At 36.0% G+C, this 23,938-nt stretch overlaps 1 protein-coding gene across 2 annotated transcripts in view; it reads right to left on the reverse strand.

Moving 5' to 3' along the window:
- CNTNAP2 (contactin associated protein 2) overlaps positions 1–23,938 on the reverse strand; it is a 1,014,456-nt gene that overhangs the window by 373,783 nt on the left and 616,735 nt on the right. For both annotated transcript variants that reach the window (XM_064419448.1, XM_064419458.1), the window contains one exon: positions 22,597–22,768. In XM_064419448.1, the coding sequence (XP_064275518.1) occupies positions 22,597–22,768 (172 nt within the window). The remainder of the gene's footprint in view (positions 1–22,596; positions 22,769–23,938) is intronic.

The raw sequence follows: 23,938 nt of genomic DNA on the forward strand, positions 1-23,938 counted from the left end.
CCTTCAGTCACTGTAGATACTATTCCATCAGTATGAAAGCTTACAATGTACACATAAAAACTTAGGCAGACAAAGTTGCAAGAATTTTTGAAAATGCTACCTTGACCCTTGAAGACTATTCTAAATAACATCATTTGCGATAGTTATCTGAATCTTTTATGACTCTTTTTTTTTTTTTTCAAAGAGGAAATACACCCAAAGTGAAATGATATAGGCCAAAAATCCTGACTTAGGAGCACAGAGTGCTGCTCTACTACAGCACTTCCTCAGGTTTCAGTAAACCTTTTCAGCCACATGTCAGGAAAGCTGATAAGGTTAATGGATGATGTATTTTCATAAGCATGTTTCTCAGCTTGGTTATTCTGCCCTTTAAAATATGAAGCAGGCTCCCTGAAGTCATATAAATAATAGTTTACCTGAGACCTTCAAAAGGGTGGTTGATGCCCTTGCCTTTGGCTGTATTTTCTTTACTGTGTCAGATAGGAACAAGAAGAATTGCTCTGTGAACAGGTGATTAAAACAAAACAAATCAAAAGAAATCATAAAAGGAAACGAAAAAGGTGTCTACCACCCCCTGCCCAAGCTTTTTCCATGAATACAAATGAAGCTGATAGAAACTGCAAGTGACGGGCAAGGATGATAAACCACTCAAGCAATGCAGCACAAAGGGTAAAGTACAAAATGATGCAGTTATCACCACACAACTTTTATAAATTTTCTAAAGAAGCCATACACTGTCCTATAAGAAGTCAAGATTGGCTTTTAATTTTCCTCATGAAATTTGCAAACTGTTAAGTACTACCAGAAATTAATTATTATTATTCAACCTTGTTTTGAACTTCAGGTGGGATAGTTTAGCTTTTATTTGTATAACAAAATAGTAACTCTCATTTTGATTTTTGAGCTTTAATTCTTGCTTTTACTGTTATTCATGCTAGTTCTACTAACTGTCTTTCTCTTGGGGAAGACTTTAAAGTTTTTCGTAGTATTACAATTCAGTAACTTAGTTCTGCCAATCAGCTTTTCAGGTATGGGTTTGGGTATCAATAGATTTTATTTTTTTCCCAGATTCCCAAGTAAGCAGAAATCAGATGAAAAAAAAAAAAAAGTGGTAAAAACATAACAAAGACTGAAGCTTACTTTAAAAGTACATACTGAATCATCTTTCATGAATTACATGAATTACAGCCCTCCTGCTTGCCTGTTTCCTACCCTCACAGTATGCTACCAAATCTATGTAAGTCCGTAGCAACTCTGACACCTGATGCCATTTACATCACAGTACTCCCCAGATTCTCTGGGCATCAAAAGTGATGGAACACATAGAAGGAGTCCCAGTACCGCCTGCAACAAGTAATGAGAAAATGACAAATATATTAAGTTACAAATATATTATCTGTATCTACACTGCATAATCTATAAGCTACAAATACATTAGTTTTGTATGTTAAATTGAAAAGCCATCACTTATCTAGTGACTGAATGTGAGTTTTTAATCACGTTTCATAAAATTTAGGATCCAATAACACAATTTGCTACTGTGCAAAGACCATGACATGCTGCAATTCATATGAATTAATGGAAGATGGGAATAATTATACAGAGACCATATGAAAACAATTATGAGATCTTTGGAAATATCAAAATCAGCAACAGTAATTTGGTTGAATGTGGAAATACATAGCAGAAGGAACACTTTTTATAGTAATCAACAAAACAGAATCTAGATATGCACCTGTCTAGTAAAAGAAAAATTATTTTGCCTAAAGGAAGTGTTTTCTTAAGTTTACAGTCTGAACTGAACATTATTATAACATTATCGTGGCTTTATTCCTTACTCTGGGCAAGTATTGATTCATATGAAGAAACATTGGAAAGACAACTTCTATAAATGATGGCAATTTTGTTTAAATCATTTGGGACATTCATGTAAACACATGACCAATAAAAACACTGCTAAACCTTTGGGGAAAAAAGGTCTGCTGGATTTCAGGAATATTTTCCACATTCCTAAGCCTCTGTTTTCCAATTGGTAGCTCCAACACTAATGGACATGGAGATAATTATCTTCCCCTGTGGGACTCCTCATTGCAGAGATATCTACAAAGTGGTGATGGAGAGTGTTGCCTATACAAAAAAAGATCCATAGGGACCTTCAGCTCTCATGTGAAACTTGCCCAGTTTCACCAGCTCTGCTTGCAGGATGGGTTGGAGATTAAATCCAGCAGTGAATGGAGCCCGAGCAAAGAGGCAGGGAGTCATAGCTGTATGCTTTAGTTAGGAGATACAAAAAGTGCTGACATGATCTTGGAGTGCCCAGGGCTGTAGCCAGCTGAAAGGCCTCCTTCAGAAGACTTCACTGCTTCTCTGATGAACCAGACTGGGTCTCTGTGTGCCCTGTTCTCCCCTCCAGTATTTTGCTCAGAAGCAGCTTAGTCAGTGTTAAAGTATCTGTAGAAAAGTGGAGATCTGAGGGCAAAAAAAGAGGTGGTTGACAGGAAAAGCAGTCCAGAGGAGGACTGGATCCCAGAGAGTCTTTACAGATCAGAAGATTGGCTGGGAATACCATGAGAATATTTCTGGTAAGGAGATTTAGTCATACACAGAACAGAGAACTGTGATTCCACTGCAGTGATACCAGCGTATATTATCTATAAGTGGTGGTTATGTACACTCTTCCCATCACTTGTCTATTGAAATACTATCATCATGTTTTTCTAAATGTTTCCATGTTGGAAACTATGCTATTGAGGATCACTGCAAGCTGACAAAGGCTCCCAAGCAGAGGGGGAAAAAACTTCAAATGTGCCAACCACTATAGCTTTGTATCCACTAACCTCTAAAGGAGGTACTTTGCTTCCAATGGGCACATTTAGTAAGAAAATTTCAAGGATTCTTCTTTAGATAAAATTTTGCCTTCAAATACCAGGATGTAGTTCTCTTAGAACAAAAAAAAAAAAAAAATTACACTTAGTTACTAAGTGGGAAAATGGGCAACATGCTGAGAATGGCTAACATTGCTGAATTCAGCAAGTTATAAAGGGCAGAATTTCAGCGAGTATATCTCAGCTTCCTTGTCTTTACCTTTTTGTTGAGACAAAACCACCTACTAATTCCCTGCTATTCCTCTGTTCTTTGTTTATGGCATGTAATTTTTTTCTGTTACTGCAATTTGTCTCTTGTTAGGCTTCCATCCTACTCTTTTACACGTGAATATTGTAATATATCTTATCACTGATAACATCAAAATTCTTACACACAATGGAGTAGTGGTATAGATTAAATTGGAAGGTACTATTGTTTTCACGTTATTTGCCTTTTTTCCTTGGACTATGAGAAAGGAAGAACATTATCACATCATTCAAAAATTACACATGCAGTAACCTACATGTTTAATAGTTTTCACTGCTCTGAGGTTCTGTAGAATGCAATGATCATCCATTGATTTAACTCATATGGACAAATCCCATTGTACCTTTTCTTTGCTTTCTGTTTCAGCAAAATTCTGTGGATATTAAAATTGTCATTGTCTACCCACAGGCAGTTTCAAAATACCCACAGGCATCTTGCTTAGCTACTGCTTGAGGCTTTGGAAAAAAAGTAGTGCCATATAAAGCTGCAAAAGCTATAATATATATGTAGAAAAAAATCTGTCATTTTGTGGTATTTCAACCTGTAAGACATATGCTGGAGGTCTAAAGCTGCTATTGGTAAAACAGTCTTAATGTTCCTATGAATTCTACATAAGAACTTGCTAGCAGAAACACTTTGCTTAAGGCAGTCCTACATGTGACAGCAGGTTGAAAGATAAATGGGTCCCTGGGCTGAAACTGATGATTTTTCATAAGTATGAGTGATTATAGCACAATTCCATGAGCTTCTAGCAAAGACTTTGCAGTGCCAACTGATAATATAATACCATTGTGGCTAAATGCAAAGGTGGCTAAATGCTAAATCTAATACCATTGTGGCTAAATGCAAACTGTGGCATAAAAAGTCCTGATTCTAAACTAGGAAGAAAATTATGAACATATCTAAGCATCAAGCAAGTATTTACAAGATTATTTAAGGTAAAGGGCAAAGGAGAGTCTGCATCTTAAATCACAGGACACTCCCAATATAATAGAGAAAAATGGCGTTGGGAAATCTCAGAATGCTTGCATAATTGTTGGGAGAGAGCACGGGTTGTTTTACTTATTACCTGCATTAATATGAAAATAAGGACATCAATTATAAACAAATAAACAAGCTTTTCTTTACAAACTTAGGAAGACATACTGTGGTAAATGAAATCTTAATGCTATTGAACATCTGAGACCAGACTAGAAGGGTAAAACTAAACTACAATACAGAAAAAATGTGAGTTATTGAATTATCATTATTCTTCACTACTTACACAGAAGGAGAATCACTCATGCATAAACAATAACAGAATATATTCTATAGAGTAACAGCTTCAGTGAAGTAGCAACTATTTTGGTGATCTTCCAAACTTTTTAGGGTGACGTAAATTGTATCTGAGAACACCAGAGAAATTAGCTGAGAGGATTGTCAGTTTACATTCTCACACAATTGAATGCAAGTTCTTGAAATAAAATCTTTAGATAAAAGGACTGTACTGTGGACTCCAGAAATGGAAAAGTCTAGACTTGAAAACTGATGTTTTGTATAAGGAAAGCAGTGTGAGTCCCATGTACATAACAGAAAACTATAAACAGAAAACCATGTGCTTAATCATACAGAATTAGTATGATTACTTACAGTCCTGCTCCTAGTTCTGTCTACTACACTCAAAATCTTGCCATGAGCAAAAAGAACATATATGGCAAGTGGAGGCAAAATTTCCATGTCAGTCCAGTTAATACTAACAGCATAACAATTCTAATTGTCTAATTAGTAGAGAAAAAAAGTCTATGAAGAATAAAGTTTGTATCCCCTTGTGGCTACTTTTATACATTTCCAATCGCAGTCCTTTTTCTTTATTCCCAACCTGGAGGTTGAAATTTGCACAACAGCCATCCACAGCTGCAGGTCACACAAAGGGCTGCTGTTTGCTACATGGGGGCTTCATCTGTGGAATTCTCCAAGAGGAAATCCATCTGGAGCAGACACCACTCCACACATGGCCACTGGAAACTGTTATCCAAGATCAGGCCACGGCAAACCCAGACATGCCCTGCGACCCTGTACTCTCAGGCCAACACAAAACTTCTATCATGATTTCTGTTACTAGTAATGGCAAAAATCATGTGTCTGGGATACAAGTTTGCTTTTAGAAAAAATAACATTGATGAATTCCAAAAGAAAGAACTATATGAGTTTAGTAAATTCACCTGTTCAATCACAGAACCTTCTTGTGTGCATAATGAAGAAATTTTTGAAGACTTTTTTTGGCTTTAGATAGAAAACTGGTACTGAGAACTGAAAGGTCCAAGTCGAAGCTAAACAAATTCAGGATTGAAATAAGATACATATTTTTAACTCAGAAGAAAGTTAACCAATAGTGAGCAATTTTCTGAAGATTTAGAAGCTTTCTATATATTGAAATAAATATATGAAAATTATCTTAAAAAAAACCCAAAAAAAACCAAGAGAAAAGCTAAATAGGAGATGATACCATTTTTGAAGTATTCATGTAGTAAAATTATTTCTTTTCTGTAATGCAAGATGCATCAGCTAAGTGGTTTTACTGGGTTGTTCTGACTGTAATCCATGGCAATCTTTTCTTTGATTCCCACAGAGTGATTTAATTTGCCTACAATTCTGACCAGAGATGTCTCGGAAAATTTAGCAAAAACAAAGTCTTCAATTAATAGTAGCCCTGCTCAGGATTTCTAAAGTACAGGTTGAAAGCCTTAGAAACATACACAGAAGGGACTATAGCATGAATATTCTAATGCACTGCTGGATAGCACAATGCTTGCTCTGATAATTAGCCATTCACAGTTCTTAAAACCTGCAAGAAAGAACAATTACCCTAAAAGCCAAAATGCTATGCACTAAAACCTACTAGTGACAGGTAGGTTATTTTTCACCTAATTACAAGTTTTCTTGTTTTATTTAAGGATCTCATGAAGATGCCTGTGTACATCCCTAGGAGAGACTTTTGTCATAATTTTTTTCCATTTAGTGGTATTATCAGTACATTTTAGCAGGGAGAATTTTATGCTACTTTATCAATTACACCACTATAGTTCAAAGGAATTAGAGCAAATGGCTGAATAATCAGAACATGAAAAATATAATGACCCAGAGGATGATTGGACTATGTCATGAGTATTTGCTGAAATGTTAGTTTTTTCTGTCTTCTGAACACCAAGGTAAAAGTAACCATTGAAAATTAACATTAACCAACTCAAGTTTTTATTTATATTTGAGTTCCCATTTTATAATACAATAGAGTATCTCGGACCTTAAAAAAATATTGATACATAGCCTAGATGCAGTTTTTTTCTGGCTTTCTATAAATATGTGTTTTTAGCCAGTATTTCCAGAACACCATGGCAAGAATCATGACAGGTATGTATTATGTAGAAGTTCTGCCACATCACTATTCCATTATTTCAATTCCTGGCAGTAATTTTGAAGGCAAAACCATGATATCATTTAAAAAAATATTTTATAGTGTATTTGGCCTTTACATTTTCTCTCTGAGTAAAGGGGCTTCCTTCTAAAACTTTTATGACCCAAGCCTACTATTGTTCTATAATTACCACAAAATTAAAATATTTAGAATTCATTCCCACAGGAGCTGAAAATGGCTAATGAATACTCTATGACCACTGATCATATAACCAACTAGCATGTAGAAGCATATTCAAAAACACAGACAAAATACTTGTAGCCCTCACCACCAATCAATTGCTCCTGAAGGAGGAAGAAGTTGATCTAAAGGTTCCCTTCATAAAAAAAACCCAAAAAACAAACAAACAAACAAACAAACAAACACCAAAAAAAACCAAAAAAAAACCCCAAAAAACAAAAAAAACCAAAACCCCCAAAAAACCAAAAAACCAACCAACCAACCAACCAAACAAAAAAAAAACCCCAAACCCCACAACCCTCCCCCCCAAAAAGAAGACAGATTTCATATCAGCACTGGAGCTCTAAGTACTTTCTGCTTTGATCTTTGATATAGTACTCACAATTTGTCTGTATGCTCTACTCAATTAAAACTGTAGTTGAAACAACGTGGATTTATAGAGTAGACAATTTTTGACATGCACCAAATCTAAAGCAACTTATTCCCTTATAAAAGCCTAGGAGCTGTGTAGAGGTCCAGGAGCAATATTTGGCTTTGGTATCTGGGTCATTTTTCCTCACTTAAAAGAGAATAATTATTGACCATATAGGATTAATTAATGCAGAAAGCCCTTTTTTTTTCTGTGTACAACTTTTTGCCCTCTGCCCCAAGGATTTAGTTTATGCTTAAACTATTTAAACAGCTATGTGGCTTATATGTCTGTCTGGTTTAAAAATCTAGTTTCCTATTTTTAAGTCAATTTACTGTTCTTCCTGAACTAAGATTTCTGTAGCTACAACCTACTGTCACTTTTTACAGCAAAACCAGTACACTTTGTAATAAAAGTAGCAGTTCTGCCAAGGCAAGATAAAGCACTGTTCAAGCCCTTCAAATCTTTTGTAAAGCAATGCTTACAGGTTCTAATTCTGCTTTTTAAGCCTGTAAACACTTCACTTTTTAAAGTTCTCAACTTTAAAACTCCTTTCTAAACTCCTTCACTAAAACCTTTCTCTTTCTTTCTTTCTTTCTTTCTTTCTTTCTTTCTTTCTTTCTTTCTTTCTTTCTTTCTTTCTTTCTTTCTTTCTTTCTTTCTTTCTTTCTCTTTCTTTCTTTCTTTCTTTCTTTCTTTCTTTCTTTCTTTCTTTCTTTCTTTCTTTCTTTCTTTCTTTCTTTCTTTCTTTCTTTCTTTCTTTCTTTCTTTCTTTCTTTCTTTCTTTCTTTCTTTCTTTCTTTCTTTCTTTCTTTCTTTCTTTCTCTCCCCATTTATTTCCCTTTCTTTCATATTCTAGGATAATAAATTACCTATTTCAACAGAGGCACAGACATTTCAAAAAGTATTTCACATTGCAGTGATTAGCAACGGCATTTTCCTTGACTGCTTGTACTTTGGTAGGATAAAATAAATGAGCCCATAGGTATACATCTGTTAGGTTTAAATAATACATGAAAGTGACTGGTAGCATTAAAAAAGAAGAAAGCATATTTTTTCAAGGACAAAATACTGTGTGTTCAAATGTATTTTTAACATCAAATGCTAGCATTATACACTTAAATAAGGAACTTTTCTTCTTTAAAAACATAATTATACTGTTCAAAGAAAACTACTGAAACTACTGTGTACTTTTATGAAATGATACAATGCAACTATACTTTGCAGAGAGCATTTCATACAAACTGCATTATGAAATGTACCACAGAGATAAATAATAGTTACACAGTCAAATAACAAACAATAGCAGAGGGAAAAGCATTAAGTTATGAGAGATGGAGAAGAATAAAGTCTACAAAATTTGAAAGGAAGATAGAGTCAGTAAGACAGATATAAACGCATTTCTAGGAGGCAACAATAATAAAATGAAGGTTTTCAGAACAGTAAAAGTAAGACTGCATAAATAAGATACACAAGGTTGCCACTATGTAAGCAGATGAAGGAGAGTGAGTTACAGCTGCAGAATTAAAGTAATTTATTTTCTACCATTTTCTGACTAATGTTCATATGGCCAGTGAAACATTAGACAGTTGAAACATGCTGACAACCACCAATGTAAAACTAGGAAAATCTGGCAAGACAAGCCCAAGTAAGTGCTGTTAATACTAAACATGCAAAATAAATGTCAGGGGTGTTATTTGATGATATGGTGGAGTAGTTAACCTTTGACTGGTCTTGAGTGAAAATAAGAAAACACAGAGAAAAGCCAGTATCCTGAAAAACTTGTTACTGTTGGTGGAGGTCCCAAATCAAAGAATCAGATATTAATAAAATGACAGATATTATAACTACTGGCCCCTTGAGTAATGCTTCAGATGAGCAAATTTAATACAACAGGCACCATACAACGCAAGAGAAATCTTATCATAGTATTAGTATAAAATATAATTTTAAAAGGTAACTAGACCTTAAGAGAGAATTAAGAAGAAAGAAACATTGGTAAATTCTACAATGAACACTGTTGAATCTGGGAAAGGAGTAATTTTGTTTGTTGATTTAATGATTTTGAGGTCAGTTTGTGTAATAGCACCAAGTTAGTGTCTGTCTGGAGTTCATTGAGCACCCACAGAGGAACAATCAGAACAAAGGCGTACAGTACTGTAAAAACTGCAGAAATTGTGCTATTGAAAAGGTAGATCAACCCCTTGATATAAAAGAGAAAAAGAGCACATATTGCCTTTCATGTTGAATTGAAAAGAAATATTATAGGAGTTGGATTTTTCCTTTCCCCTAGAATTCTCTGTAGGTTGGTATTCTCTTTACTAGAAAAATGAAAAGACAGGTGAAAATAACAACTACCTTCACTAAAACTGACAGCTTTCTTTTGAAGAATAGGAATTTAACAGATAAGGTGTATCAAAGACTCTCCTTGTGCTTGTGTACAAATTGACTAGCACCATCAGCTTTATAAGGTCTAGAAAACTTTTCAGTCTCTTAAGTTTAGGAATTTGATCTGACAGGAATCCAGCATTTAATAGAAATACAGGAGGATGGACCAGTAACATCTTTACACAGCAAGCAAACCTCAATTGAAAAAACTAGAAGCCCTTAAAAATTGTGAGGCTGAGTGAAATGAGCACTGAGAGGAAGATAGCATTGTTATTTGACTCACACCACAGGTGACTTGTTCTGTATTTATTTAGGATTAATTTTCTTTGTTTGCTTGTTCATTAACTGTCCGAAATGAACAAAGTAAAGAAAATTTTGCATGATATTTCAATGTGGAATAAATCTTCCCTTTAGAAGATAACTTTTCACATAATGCATTCAATGGATGGGCTATTTAATGATTTAAACTTTGAAAATCAAATTATATTATACTACATATTATGCACCAGTGCTTCTCAAAAATTCTGAAAGCATTTCCCCTGCAATTATAGTATAGTAAGCAGTAGTTAATCTATCAATCACAATTGAGTCAATATTTCTGAATCACATTTCACAATGTTGCCTTAGAAATGACCACGTAAATCTGTGAGAAAATAAGGATAAGCAGATATAAATAAACCAAATAAATCCTTCTATAAACTTGATCTACAAAAGCTAACACTGATGCTACAAAATCCATACAGGGTCATACAGATTAATCACAACAATTGCAATGTTGTGACATGAAAAATTGTAAGAAAGACCAATGAAAACTTCTGTTTAGTTTTAAAAAACAACTTCTGGCTGATAGAGTAACTATTTTTTTGCCAAAATAGAACACTGAAGTCAAATTAACTGCTGCTCAGTATCAAGTCTGTCTTAATAATGAAACTTATCACAATGGCAGAAAAATAGAGATGTTATTGGCAGAATGCATGGCAATAGATAAACGTAACATGTGCAAGCAACAGTTATTTTTTCAAGAAATAAGAATCAGATTTTTTTTCCAAGGCACAAAATTGTCTCCATAGGTCTGACATCTATAACACCCTAGAGGAATTATCTGTCATTGTTATATCATGTCAATTTGATTCAGATTCTGGATCCAAGGGACCTTGCAGGCACTTGCAAAGGCTTTTGAATCCTAGGTACAATTACAAACACATGATGTTTTTCATATCTAAGCACTTATTTGTACTATGGGATTAAAATCTCTTCTTCAACTCCCCCATGGGAAAAGTATTGTACTAACTGGCATTAGAACACCGAGTTTCTTATTCACCAGAATTGTTACTAATAAGAAAAATGTAAAATGAGTATTCCACTGAAAAAAAACCTCTGCCACTGTAAAATGTGTAGGCATCATTTGTATGCTTTTTCTAGAAATCAGAACATAGATCATGATAGTTTATCTCCCTCACTTGTCTTAAATCTAATAACAAACCAGCTGCATTTGGCTTCTGTTTTGGGTAATTTACACATTGTTTTGAATAAATATGCCAAATTTTGCAAAATTGGTGTGTAAGTTAGTATAGGGTACCTACACTCAACAATGTTAAGTACAGTTTACAGACTGTGGCTGAAACTGGCCTGAAAGATGTTTCTGCAGGGCTTTTACATCCTTCTAAGCAGTAATCAGGCAACTAACAAATGACAACCAATTCACAGACCTTGACCAGGTCTATGGTCAGACATTTCTTTCTGGATATATTCCCTGAGACAGAAACAAACCTGTTTCTCCTACCACAGTCAACAAAGATGGAAAGGAGAACATGAGAAGGCTTGCATGTTACTCTCCTTCTTCTGCTGCCTGTCTGATTGACAATATTGATCACCAAACTGGGAGCCACCACTGATGAGGGACACTCACTTGAATACATAAGCACACATGGGAGGAATTCCAGAGGTGCTAAGCAATCAAACTGGCTTTGGCTTCACTAAGAATATTCTAATAAATAGGTCTCCTGTTTATATCTCTCATTATATACATTATTTAATGCATCTTTATTTGTCATAAAGCATCTGAACTTCTTAGATTCTCATATTACCAGAATGGCCAATTTTACTGGTGCATCAGAATGTTATCGTAATTAAAAACTTCAGAGCTCTGATGAAACAGCAAAAACCATAGCCTAATAACAAAAGAATAGCATTACAGAATTCCTTGGGCAGGAATAGGCATATTTCCATATTTTTATTTTATTGTTTTATAAGAAAATTCCAAAGAATGTAATCTTATTCCTCAAAATTGAGAATTTTTGTAGCAGAAATTGAAAGAACTAAGTGCCAATAACAATTTTGTTGCAAATGTACAAGTATAGATTTGATATGAAACTCTGGAAAAAATATTAGCCCTATGACTTTTTTTTTGGTGATATACTTCACCACTAAAAAGTCTTTGAAATAGTAAATATAAAACATACTTATTCTACAGTTATAAATGAAGTATTGCACTAAGCTTTCCTCTAAAATAACAGGCCTGTAAAAACATCTTAACTTTTGGGATCACTCTGGTAAAGCTCTGCCTTATGTTATTTTTATTTTTTTAAAAATATAATAACAGGAAAAATACAATACAGTTGCAGCACAGATTAAGTTTTTTACTTCTGGTGAAACCCAGTTCTCTTCATATCTCTCCAAATGTAGATGTCTGTTCAATATTCATTTCCTTTTAATATAATCTAATCTACTGGTGACATTTACCAGGAATGAATGAAGACCTGTTTACTGAAACCTTATATTAGTTAGTTCATTTAAACTATCCTTCCAGGAAGATATCAAGGATTAAGCAAGTAGCATCTGACACATATTCCTCCAAGGACTTTTGTTCTTTCCAATTTCTTAGAAGAAATCTGGTTAGGTTTTAACTCAATTTCTCATCAAGAATTGCCACCTGCTTTTAATTTGATGCACAACTGAAATCTGCAGACTCACAAATACTAAAATGCATCATAAACTTTTTGTGCATTAGCTTTAAATCTATTCAGCATAATGCAGGAAGGAAGGCCAATTTACCTGGAAAATAGGTTTGATGTGGAACTGGAGAGGCAGAGTTCAAATCTGTGGTCAGCCTCAAGGTTTATGTGTCATCCTGGTCAACCATCATGTGGCCCCAAAACTACTTACTTGTCTACAGAGAAAGTTATGTAGAAAAACACCATCCAGCTGCTTCACCACCTAAAGTTTACATAACAAGCAAGGGAAAAAACCAAACCTCTCTTCACTCTCTTTGTTGTCAAACCCTTCTGCATCCTCCAACTAATCATGTCTCATGCTGAAGTACAATACAAGGGTTGTGTGTTAAGTTCTTCCCTCACTATGTCATACATGTATGTTCTCATTTGGGATATTTCTAGGCCATAAAATTCTGTCTACATTCATCTAAATACCTTGCTCAGTATTTTGTCTGTGGTTAGTCCCATTCTTCATATCTCATGTCTGCTTATGTAGGCTATGCAGAATTCACGTCCTTCCCTCGTGACTCCATGCCAGTCACACAGGCAGCCACAAAGCTTAGGGAGTATTAGCACATGTAAATACTGTAAAGAATCTAGGCCTTAACCTTTCTATAGCTGCATTTTCTTTAGAGGAAGAGGTCGTGAGAAACACAAAAAAAATACTGGGATACTCAGGAATTTAATATTGCTGGCTAGAGAAAAGCATAAAACAAGTAAGGTGAACCTGTTGTATCCAATGTGCTAGTAGCAAAAATTAATTTTATCACAATTATTTACTTTTAGGTGACACTGTATTGTTCTGCAAAAGATCTGGGAAATCAGTATCTGGGAGAAATATTAGAACAGGAAATAACACCTTCCTTGATGGACAGACAGTCGAAAGAGTCTAATCACTGGCAAACACTCACTACCAGCAGAACTACTGAAATAAGCACTTCTTTTTGAGAAAAGGAAGCGGGAGATATTGAGACAGTATTAAACCTAATGCACATATCTAGACATTATTACTATTACTAATGATTTCCAATGATGGCATAGTAATCTCTTTTTCATGTTTCAAAGAGCAACCTATAACTACCACAAGACCACTTGTAATCTATTAGACTTATAACTCTATTTCTTTAGGCTCTCACCAGTGTGAATATTCTGCATGAGTTCAATATGCCAATATGCTCATTTTAAAATTATAATGATTTCTGAAAAAAAGAGAAAATATGTAAATCCAGCAGAAACTGTACAGTAAGTCAATTTCTGCTAAAAGTCAGGTTCCATCTGCAAATAGTTATACCTGTTTGAAGCAGTGTTTCATGCAAAATAAACTACTTATTTTGGAGACTTTATTGCTTGCTTGTATGAACAAGAGATGGGCACAACATTTTAGTAAGACAGACATTTGTTCAGAATTATTAGTACCAAAAGATATTGCCTGATTATGAAATCGTTATTCTATGGTTTAATTTCTGCATAAGATATCCAGTAAAAATTCTAGTAATCTGACATGACTGACTGTCCTCCAGATGCACATACTTCTAATGAATGGGTTAAATTTGCTCATAGCTTGATACCTGATTACCAATTCAGAGCTGCAGTCATAAAACTGGTCATAATCATAATTGTACTGTACAGAAAGAATTTTTTTCTAGTATCTGGAAAATATGTAGAGCATTATTACTTATTACAACATGATGTCATACATATAAAATAATATTATGTCTATTAATTGGAGAATATAATCAAATCTATTACAGTCAGTAGTAGACAGTCTACTTGTTTGGATAATGATTATCAACTTTCTTTTACTGGGAAAAATTAGTAGAAATATTGATACTCATATCTATGAGGTATTCATAGTTAGTTAACAAATGCAAATGAGAGGATGATGCAATTTTAGTCTTATTTAAAGATCAGTAGTAATACAGACAGTTCCTGAAACTTCTTTGCATTACTTAAATTTTTCATAAACTTTAAAACTGAGACAACAACCTGGTTTCCTTTATTTTGGAGAATGAATGTATAGAGACAGTTTTGTTAAGAATAGCAGCACTGTTCATCCAGGAGAAGATATCCTAATTACATAAAAATAAGCAATCTGCATAATATATTAACTTTTTCAGTTATGAACAGATGAGGAGCAATAAGTGATGAATAACTTGACACAGTCATCAAAGCAGTAGAACTCAGCTGAGTAACCAGGGAGCTAGTTTCAACGGTTTTATTATGGGATCAGGTAAATATTTAGCATCTAATCATGGGAGAGTATAAATTTCATGTCCAAGAGACGGCTTCCTGGATGTTTGCTCAGTGCTCTCATCTTCCCCACATGAGAATGATAATAAAATAATAATTACGTATGGATGTAATACAAGCTGCACATTCAATCAAGTCCCCTGAGCAAACTAATACATGTACGGAAAACCAAAAAATTAATTTCCACACAAAGATTTTGCTCACGACTTTTATAAATAATAGATTACTCCATTTGATTAAGCTGTTCCTATATTAGTCATGTTGTAGCAGACAGCAAAAAAAAAAAAAAAAAAAAGGAAAGGTTTTGCCAAAACAACTTGCAACATTATTTAAATAATGTTTTATAGTTTGCCACTGTTGTCAACTTTTCTTTAAATCTGATAGTTTTACCAGATTAGGAAACATTAGCACTTGTGTGCCTTGATGGCAGGAGCCCCTGTAACTGTGGCCTCACCTTTTAAAAAAACTATGCTAAAGTACTTGAATGCATCCCAAGAAGGGCATCAAAGATGGTGAAGGGACTGGAGACAGCCAGAAAGACCCAGAGTATGAGTGGGGCCTTGGAGGTGCAATGCAGTAGGCAGGAACAGAGCCACAGGGATCCTGAGGAACCCTGATAAGGGCCATGCTCAATGTCACCAAGGACAGGAAGCAACACATGGGAGCAACCCCTGGGCCCAGCCTGGAAGTTAGGAAAGCCTCCTCCCACTAGACGGGAGGCATCTGGCAAAATGGCCCAAAGGAGGCCGAGGGCTGTGCTCAGTGCTGCAGAGGAAGGCAAAAGCTGCTGCAGGGGACAAGAGGCTGCCCATCTTCATGGGGCTTGAGCAGTAGGCAGCAACCTGACCAAGAATGCCCAGAGAAAACCTTAACATCACATGTTTGACGCTGCAGAGGAAGGCAAAAACCTGCCAAGGGCTAGTGGAAAATTCCTTCCTGACCCCAAAGGTGGTAATCAGCTATTCCCTGAACTACACAAGACCTGCCTCCTCATCCCACACTGTGGGCATACTTCCCAGGAGAAGCCTGACTTCTGTTCTGCTCCAAGCACTATATGGAGCACATATAGTGGAAGCACACTTCTACGTGTGCTCCAAGCACTGGGATCCCTTGCAACACCTCTACACCTCTTTTTTATGACTGCTGCCCCAGGCTCCACACGGAGTATGAGGACAGGGAGCTCTGGAGTACTCCTTAAGTACATTCCCTTTGTGTTGCCATGGCTATCCAGCTGAAAAAAGATTTCATTCCCTCAGATGAGCTTTGAAGGGATCCTGCTGGGAACTGGTTTTAGAGTGGAGCACCTCCAGAAGGCCTGTCCTGCCTTCAGTTCTTCTCCCTCAGCTTCAAGTGATTCTACCAGCTCCTCAAGGACTTCTCTCTGATGTATTCCAGCAGTGGGAGAGGGGAAGGTGCTCTCTTTTACCCTGTTCCGGGGCACTGTGACTGTGGTGTTGCAGGATGGTGGCACTTCACCCAGCATCTTCATAGGAGGATCTCTGGAATGCTGGCCCCGAGGCAGTCCCTATGCCAGGGGGCCCAGCGTGCTGTCCCTGCCCTTGGTGACCATGCACTTGGCACAACTGGTGGGTGACAATGACACATTCTCTGCCACTTGGCTCCCAAGAACAAACCCCATGCTGTTACCTTTCTTTCAGACCGTGGAGAAAAACATCCTACAGCTCAAAAGCTGCCTCTATTATCTGTCAAGCTATGCAGAGCACTGCATTACATATTCCTCCTCCTCCAAAGCATACCTAAATGTTAACTGACTTAGCTCTTGTTGTAGCACGAACAAGTGTTTTTCAGGAACAAATAATCCACTTTCTCAAGAAAATTATTTCAGTAGTCTACATTTTTAAATAATAATAATAAACAATGATATTATTATTCCTTAGAGTTAAAATGAAAGTTTTCTTTTTTCCTCTCTGTGCTGAGCTTATATAGGACTAAATATAAGACAAAGAACAACTGAGGATTTTCTGAGATTTCAAAATGTTCAAGCATCCAGCTACAAGATGATGTACAACCTACACAATTACTTGAAAGAGTCTTATAAGGATGTTATTGACTATTGTAACCTGTTTAATATAGGATAAAGTGAAAAAAAATAATGGCAATAAAATAGCATTCAAACCATCTGTATCTCAAACCATTCGAACTTGTTCAAAGAGGTACATTATTATGTTATTTAACAGTGCTTCTTTTTTTTTTTATCACCATCTTGTTCTATCTTTCTGTTGCTGTCTTGGGGAGTTCCATTCTAATTAATGAGAGCTGGAAGGTCCAGCCAAGTTCTCGATGATAGCAAAGTACTGCATAGACTCTGTTAAACGTTGCGAGTTATTAAAATATTTCCAGCTGTGTGTAAGGGACAAGGTTTGTTAACACATGGAAAACCCCAGTATATTCCATTTTTAATATTTCTCGTGCTTTCTTTTCCCTGATTTTTACAATGTTCCTCCCATCCCCTTTTTTGAGAATGGAGATTTTTTTTCATAACAAAAAATATGTCGTATATTTGAAGATATACTTCAAAAAGAAATGTAATTCAACTATTCTTATTCTGTGGTTAGCTCTGTAGAATTTGTAACCTCCTAGCTATCTACTGATCCACGTTAATAACATGGCAGTTGTCACTGTATACTCTGGTACATAATGGACATAATGGACATAAAACACAGTATTAAAAGCATTGTCATCTGAGGTCTAATGTTGGCCTACAAAGTCACCTTTCTGGACTGAGACAGATTATTATGTAAATGCACATGAATCTCTCTCATTGAAAAGCAGCTTTCACCTCCCTTTCCATTCCAAAATAAAAATTTTGTATGGTTACAAAGAGATGTGGAGGGAAGAGGTGAGGGAGAAGGCACATGTGGGAAGTGCCTTCCAGCCACATGGTCAGGAATATCTGCAGGTTGACGCCATGGTATAGTTTCAGCCCTCCCCCAGTTCTACATAACTTCCCTTTTTGTGTATTTGAGTTGGAAAAACTCAGCTGCAAAGCAGGTTTTGCTTCCAGTCAGGACATTGCTATATCATCTGTTCCTCATGCAGAGCATTGCTGGATGATGTGTGTCTGTCTGTCTGTCTGTCTGTCTAACCACTGAACTGGCAGAGGGAGGGGAAGAGCAGCAAGGAAGGGCAGAATCCTAAGCCTGTGTATAGATCCAGAAATGACAAACTTTATTACTATTTGGCATAATGATTTTTAACTCCAAAGAAACTTTGTCTTGCTGCCAGCTACACTGTGGCCATATTTATGTACCAATATGCTTGCTACATTCTGTTATTTGGATGAATTATTTCAAACTTTGATTGGCAATCAAAAAATCTTTTGACAGAATGTGGCTGTGTGGGATTAAAGCTGGATGATGGCACTCTGTCATACAGAGTGTATACCTTCAGCAGGTAAGTAATAATCACCCAGAAATGTTCTGCTGCACGTATCTGATTACTTAAATTAATCTTTAATGTGAAATTATACTCAAAAACTGGCATCTAATTCATCTCACTGTGTTACAGAGAGAATCACTCTGTTTACACATTCATAAAACACCAGAAACACATGAACATTTTTCATTTTCTCCTCTATTTTTTCACATGTAACACAGAAATTTTCATCAAAATTGGCTTACGTGCTTCATAATTTCCAATGGCAGATTTGACACTGTATTTTGAAATCATTTTAGTAATCCTTCATTGTGATTTTGTGATTGAAATTCATTATTCTAGCTATAATAAAGTCAAGAAAGCTTTGGAATTCTCCAAGATTTCTGCGATAAATTAATTGCAAGTAATAATTCCTGTTCGATGTCCTGTACTTAAATCTGAAAGTACAACAGTACCACCTGGACTGTAACAAAACTTTAGATTGTTAATGTTAAGAAAAGGACATGAAAAGCAACCTGTGCTGTCACAAGCAATGTAGCATGTGGATCACTGTGACAACAATGCAACTTCCATTACTAATGCAATTATCGATAAATAAGAGACAGAAATAGAGATGATTTTTTTTTCTCAGTAGTATTTTAACTGCCTATAATTATACATACCTGCATGAAATTATATGCATTTATACTATTTAACTACTGGTAAAAAGAGAATGTTCCTTAGCTTTGGTGCTCCCCTATAATTAGATCTCAGCTTGCAATCTGTGCAATAAAAAAATGCTCATGTGAGGAGAGGAAGACAAAATAAAAATACACTGGTTCAACACTTGTATCTCCTAAGTACAAGTGGAATACTCTTGCAGTCATTATTCTTACACTTTTCAAAACTGCTGGAAATAAAATGCAGAAACCTTTTCCATACCAGGCCAGAGTTTAGCTCAGCAGAACCTGGGACTTTGGAAGCAGATACCCTCAGGCAGGTGCAACCTAAAAACTCAATAAACCCTCAGTAACTTTTGTTATGTTCTTACCAAGAAAACTCTCCCCTCTTTACTAACCACTCTGGCTAATGATGAAAAATGCCACCATTTACAACTTCACCTTTTGTTCCCTGAACCAAATGGCTGAAGCCTGCAGTAAGAATAATTCCATGTGACAGCTTATCTTTTTGCCCAGTGGGTGTCTTTACTGAATTTTGGCTATGAAAGCAATTTCCATGTTGATGATGATGATGTCTGAAGCCTTTATGATTCAGATCCAAACTAGTTTAAAAAAGCGGGAGGATACCACTACGACAAGCCACAAGTGTCTTCCCCTTTCACAGGAAATTAAATTGAGTTGATATAAGTAGCACACATGGTACTTGCATTCCTTAAAAGAAAGTCACATTAAAATGTTATTTATGATGTCATATTGTAGCAGAAGGGTTTGTAAACTCTTATCTGCAGAGGTTAATGAGACAGCCATGAAAATCCAGTTAGATCTAAAGCTTGGCACTGAAACTTCTCAGCCAAAGGGTTTTGTTCTAAAGTGCAAAGTTACTTGAAGGGGAGAACAGGAGAAATAAACTTTCAGGGGAAAACAACAAACTTGATTACATCTCAATCATTGAAAAAATCAAAGCCAATCCTACGAAACTTTTTTGGATACTATTCTAATTTCCTGGGACTATACAACTGCTACTCTGCTTGCAACACAATCTTCCTGTGCTTAAAAAGCATAAATGCAAGACATATGGTTTTAACTTTTATGAGCATGATATCAGAGCCCAAGGTGGTAGAAGAGAAACAGACTGAGAATATACTCTCATATAAAGAAAATATAAGTACATACATACTTAAGTATAGATAAAACACTGTAATTTATGCCAAACTCCATTACGAATACAGATGTTTATATATATATATATATAAAATAAACTTAATATATAACATACAAAATATAGAAAGCATAATAATATTTTTGTATCATAAAAAGCCACTATATATAACTTTTATGTGGCATTATATGAAATATTTGGATATATATTATGTGTTATAAAAAGAAATGGCTTCTAAATAGTAACTTCTATGAGAATTTAGCTTCCAAAATAAGCTGCTCAACATATAAGAATCCTTAAGTCTTGTATTTCATAAGTGTATCATAAAGCTTTGGTACTAATTAACTTATCCTGTAAGTTACTTGTAATTACATTACAATATATTTGAAAACCTTTATTCTGATTAGCTTTGCTATAATAATGGATTTTTTTCTAATAGAAACTGGCATAAATGGGTTCAGTCATTGAGATCAATACAAATTGTGGCATAACCTTAAATTTATCCACTGGAAGAAAAGCAGAGACTTAATTAGCTGTATCTTCGTGTCCTTTCTTTCAAGTCAGTTTGCATTTCCAAAACCAAATATTAAAAATAAAACCAAGTCAAACCGACAAATACTGACCACATAAATTCTTTTTAATTTCAGATATGTGTGAGGAGACAGAACAAACTTCATCCTTACGATGCCAGCTTGTCACATGCTCCTTTCATTATGACTTCAACCTTCAATAGGTCCATGAGGAGAATCAATATAAAGTGGCCTGACATGCCAGAGCAACTCTGGTACAGCCCAAAGCATGTCCTGTAACCCTGAGATTACTGCAGTGGGATACTGGGTCTGGCTGGGATGGAGTCACTAAATTAATCTTTTTCTCAGCAATCCATGGGTGTTGTTCCCAGCTGTAGCTAAACCATGCTGGCACCAGAGCACTCTTTTTGCTGCTGCTGGACAGCGCCTGTGCAGAAGCACCAAGGCTTCCCTGCACTCCCTTCCCCTGAAAGGCCAGGAGGAGGGGGTGGGTAAGAGGCTGGACAAGGACATAGCTGGGGTAGCTGAGCCAGACTGAGACTTTGGAAGCAGGGACTTTGGAATCAGTTTCCCATGGAAATTCCATACTGTACAACAGCATGCCCAGCAATAAAACCTCAGGGGATGGAAGAGGAAAGGAGTATGTTTAGTGTTGTGGAGTTTCTCTTCCAAAACAACCACTACATGTGCTGAGGTGAGGCTCTGCTTTCCAGGGAGCAGCTGGACATTTGCTTGCTGATGCAAAACAGTGAACAAATTTCTCTTTTTGCTTTGTTTACACGTGCAGCTTTTTCTTTTCTTATTAAATTGTCTTCTTTATCCACCAGTCTTTTTGCCTTTCTCCTGTTTTTCTCCTCATCTCTCAGGACAGGGGAGAGAGCTAAAGGTAGGGACGGTGTTTGGCTGCTGGCCATGGCTCACCTACCACAATTCATTTAGTGCAAATGGATGTCTATATTTCAGGAAGAGAAGGCATTTTGCAAAACCAAAGCAGTATGTTATATTTGGTTTTTTAACAGTAGCATCTGTGTCTGAGAGGCTCTTAAAATAAAGTAGGAAATTAAAAGAATGCATTTCTTTACCACAACTATGCAGATATTTGTTGATGATATGCAAAATCATTGAGTCAGTAGAATATCTATCATTGGAGATATACAAAGCTCAACTGGTCCTGAGTAACCTGATGTTGCTTTGAAGTTGGCTCTGCTTTTAGAGGGCGATGTGAGCTCCAGGAGTTGGTTATTACTCAAATTATTCCAGAGTTCTCTGATCCTTGCTTCTTTCAGAGCACTATTTGAAAAAGTCGTTTTCAGCTTTCAAACAGGATTGCAATGGCTTTAATGTAAGTTAATTTTCATGATAAGCCAAGCTGTCTGCATTCAGGAGTTTGGTTACTTGTTCTTTCTGTCTTTCCTGGTATTTTCTTTTTTTTCACCAATAAAGAAACCATTAATCAGAAGCAATAAAAATAAATACAAGTAAGCAGTTCAAAAGGCAGTGTCAAAGCAAAAGGCTGCCCTAATTCTCAATTATTCTTCTTAGACTGGAAAAAAACCAAGCCCAGTAAGCGTTACTTTAATTAAGTTTGAGCATTTCTTACATTCACTGAGGTGCAAGCATGCAGACCTGCTTTACTTCTCTGAGGAACACAGAGAAGCCAGAAGGGGCTGAAGCCAGGAGCCGCAACTTCTAGTTGCAAAAAGGTCTCCTAACAGTCAGCTAAGAAACAGACAAAATGTGTGAGGAGTTTTCTCTATTCAAGACAGCCATATTATTGACATATAGGCTGAGCCTGACTTCCAAGAACTTTTCACCTCCTCCTCTGCTGGTGAATGGAGAGGTTTGAGAGTTGCTTTCCACTTCACCGTACACAGTCTACAGTTTAAAGCCATCATCCCCATCACCAAGCATTGGTTGTCACTGCTAAAAAGGTAGCCTTGACATGATCACTGGCCATGTCAGGACCATCTTTTCTGGATCACTGTGTATTTTCAGAATATGAAGGACATGTCAGTGTATCAGAGTATGGGTGGTCTCTCCACAGCTTACCTGTCAATAATGGCACACATGTCAATTGTGACATTGGCAAAGCTTCCCAGCTCTCCTTGCTCCACTGCATGCAAATCCACCAGCTGATCATCCACATGAATACTCTGCATGCATCCTTGGAAAGAATGCTCATATAGGGAGTGATCTGAGTCATTCATCTGTGCAGGAAACCCTGCAGAGAAGGAAAATAAAGAGATTATTAACCTCATCTACTATGACTTAAGCCAGCATATTTTCAAAGGACAAGAAACAGTTTTCCTAGATAAGGGTAGAACAAAGGCATTGTGATAAGAAAATATATTACAAAGTTATTAATTTACATTGCACTGTTATTGATTTAAGTAATTGTCAACAACCTGAAGAATTTATATGGTACAGCTGATGATTTTTTCTAAAGAATGGAAGTTTTCTGCTACCTTTTCCTCCAATATTCTCTGCTGCTGCCTCTCATTCCTTCTGTCTCATACAGATGTTCTTGGAGTAAGAAAAGGATTTATCTCCTTGCTATATTTTAGAACCCACATTCTAATTTCGCTGATTTTTCTGACTACAAATGCAGCCATGAAGTGAATTGCCAGTTCAGCCTTCTCTAGAACTAGATTTCCAGTCTTTGTCACTTTGTCCATGGGCAAAGAATACTTGTTCTGGAATCTTTATATGAACTTGAAAATAGTCTGAAAATCTAACATCCTTGATCACTTCTGAGGAATCTGAAAACATTATGTATTATTTTAATTTTGCTCTGAATACATTCATTTTCTTGTGTGTTTGAAGGTGTTTACAAAAGATGAGAATGACTTAGTGTCTCACTCAGGCTAAAAGGCAGGGAGACAGAACATGTTTTTTTGCATTTGTTTAACTGAATGCTCTTCAAAAGTGAACATGTCAGTTTACTTGGGAAAAATGTCCTTGATACACAGTGGAGAGACTCATTCACTACTTATAAACCTTCAACAATGAGAGGTTTATAAGAAAAAGACATTTCATTTAAGATGGGAGCAGGAAGGAAGAGGGAGGAGAGTTTATTGAAAAGAAAAAAAGATAAGAAGGCAAAGAAGGTAAAAATCCTGAAAAATTTATAAAGATGTTGCAGATTTTAGCCAGGTAGACAGCCAGCCATACAGTACTTTTCTGACAAGAGTAAAATATCATACACATTTGCTGTGGTGCCTAAGACAGATTTTACAACTCCCATTCCTTTTCCCACTTTTCTATCCACCTTGCCAATCTCCAATGTCTTATGGCCTCTTCAATAGCTTTGTGGAGACAGGAGAACAGAAGGTTATCAAACTGACATTATTCAAACAGTGACAGAAAAAAAGTGATGAACTTAATCTTAAAT

This window comes from Passer domesticus, chromosome 1 (genome assembly GCF_036417665.1).
Source record: "Passer domesticus isolate bPasDom1 chromosome 1, bPasDom1.hap1, whole genome shotgun sequence".
Taxonomy (NCBI): Eukaryota; Metazoa; Chordata; class Aves; order Passeriformes; family Passeridae; genus Passer; species Passer domesticus.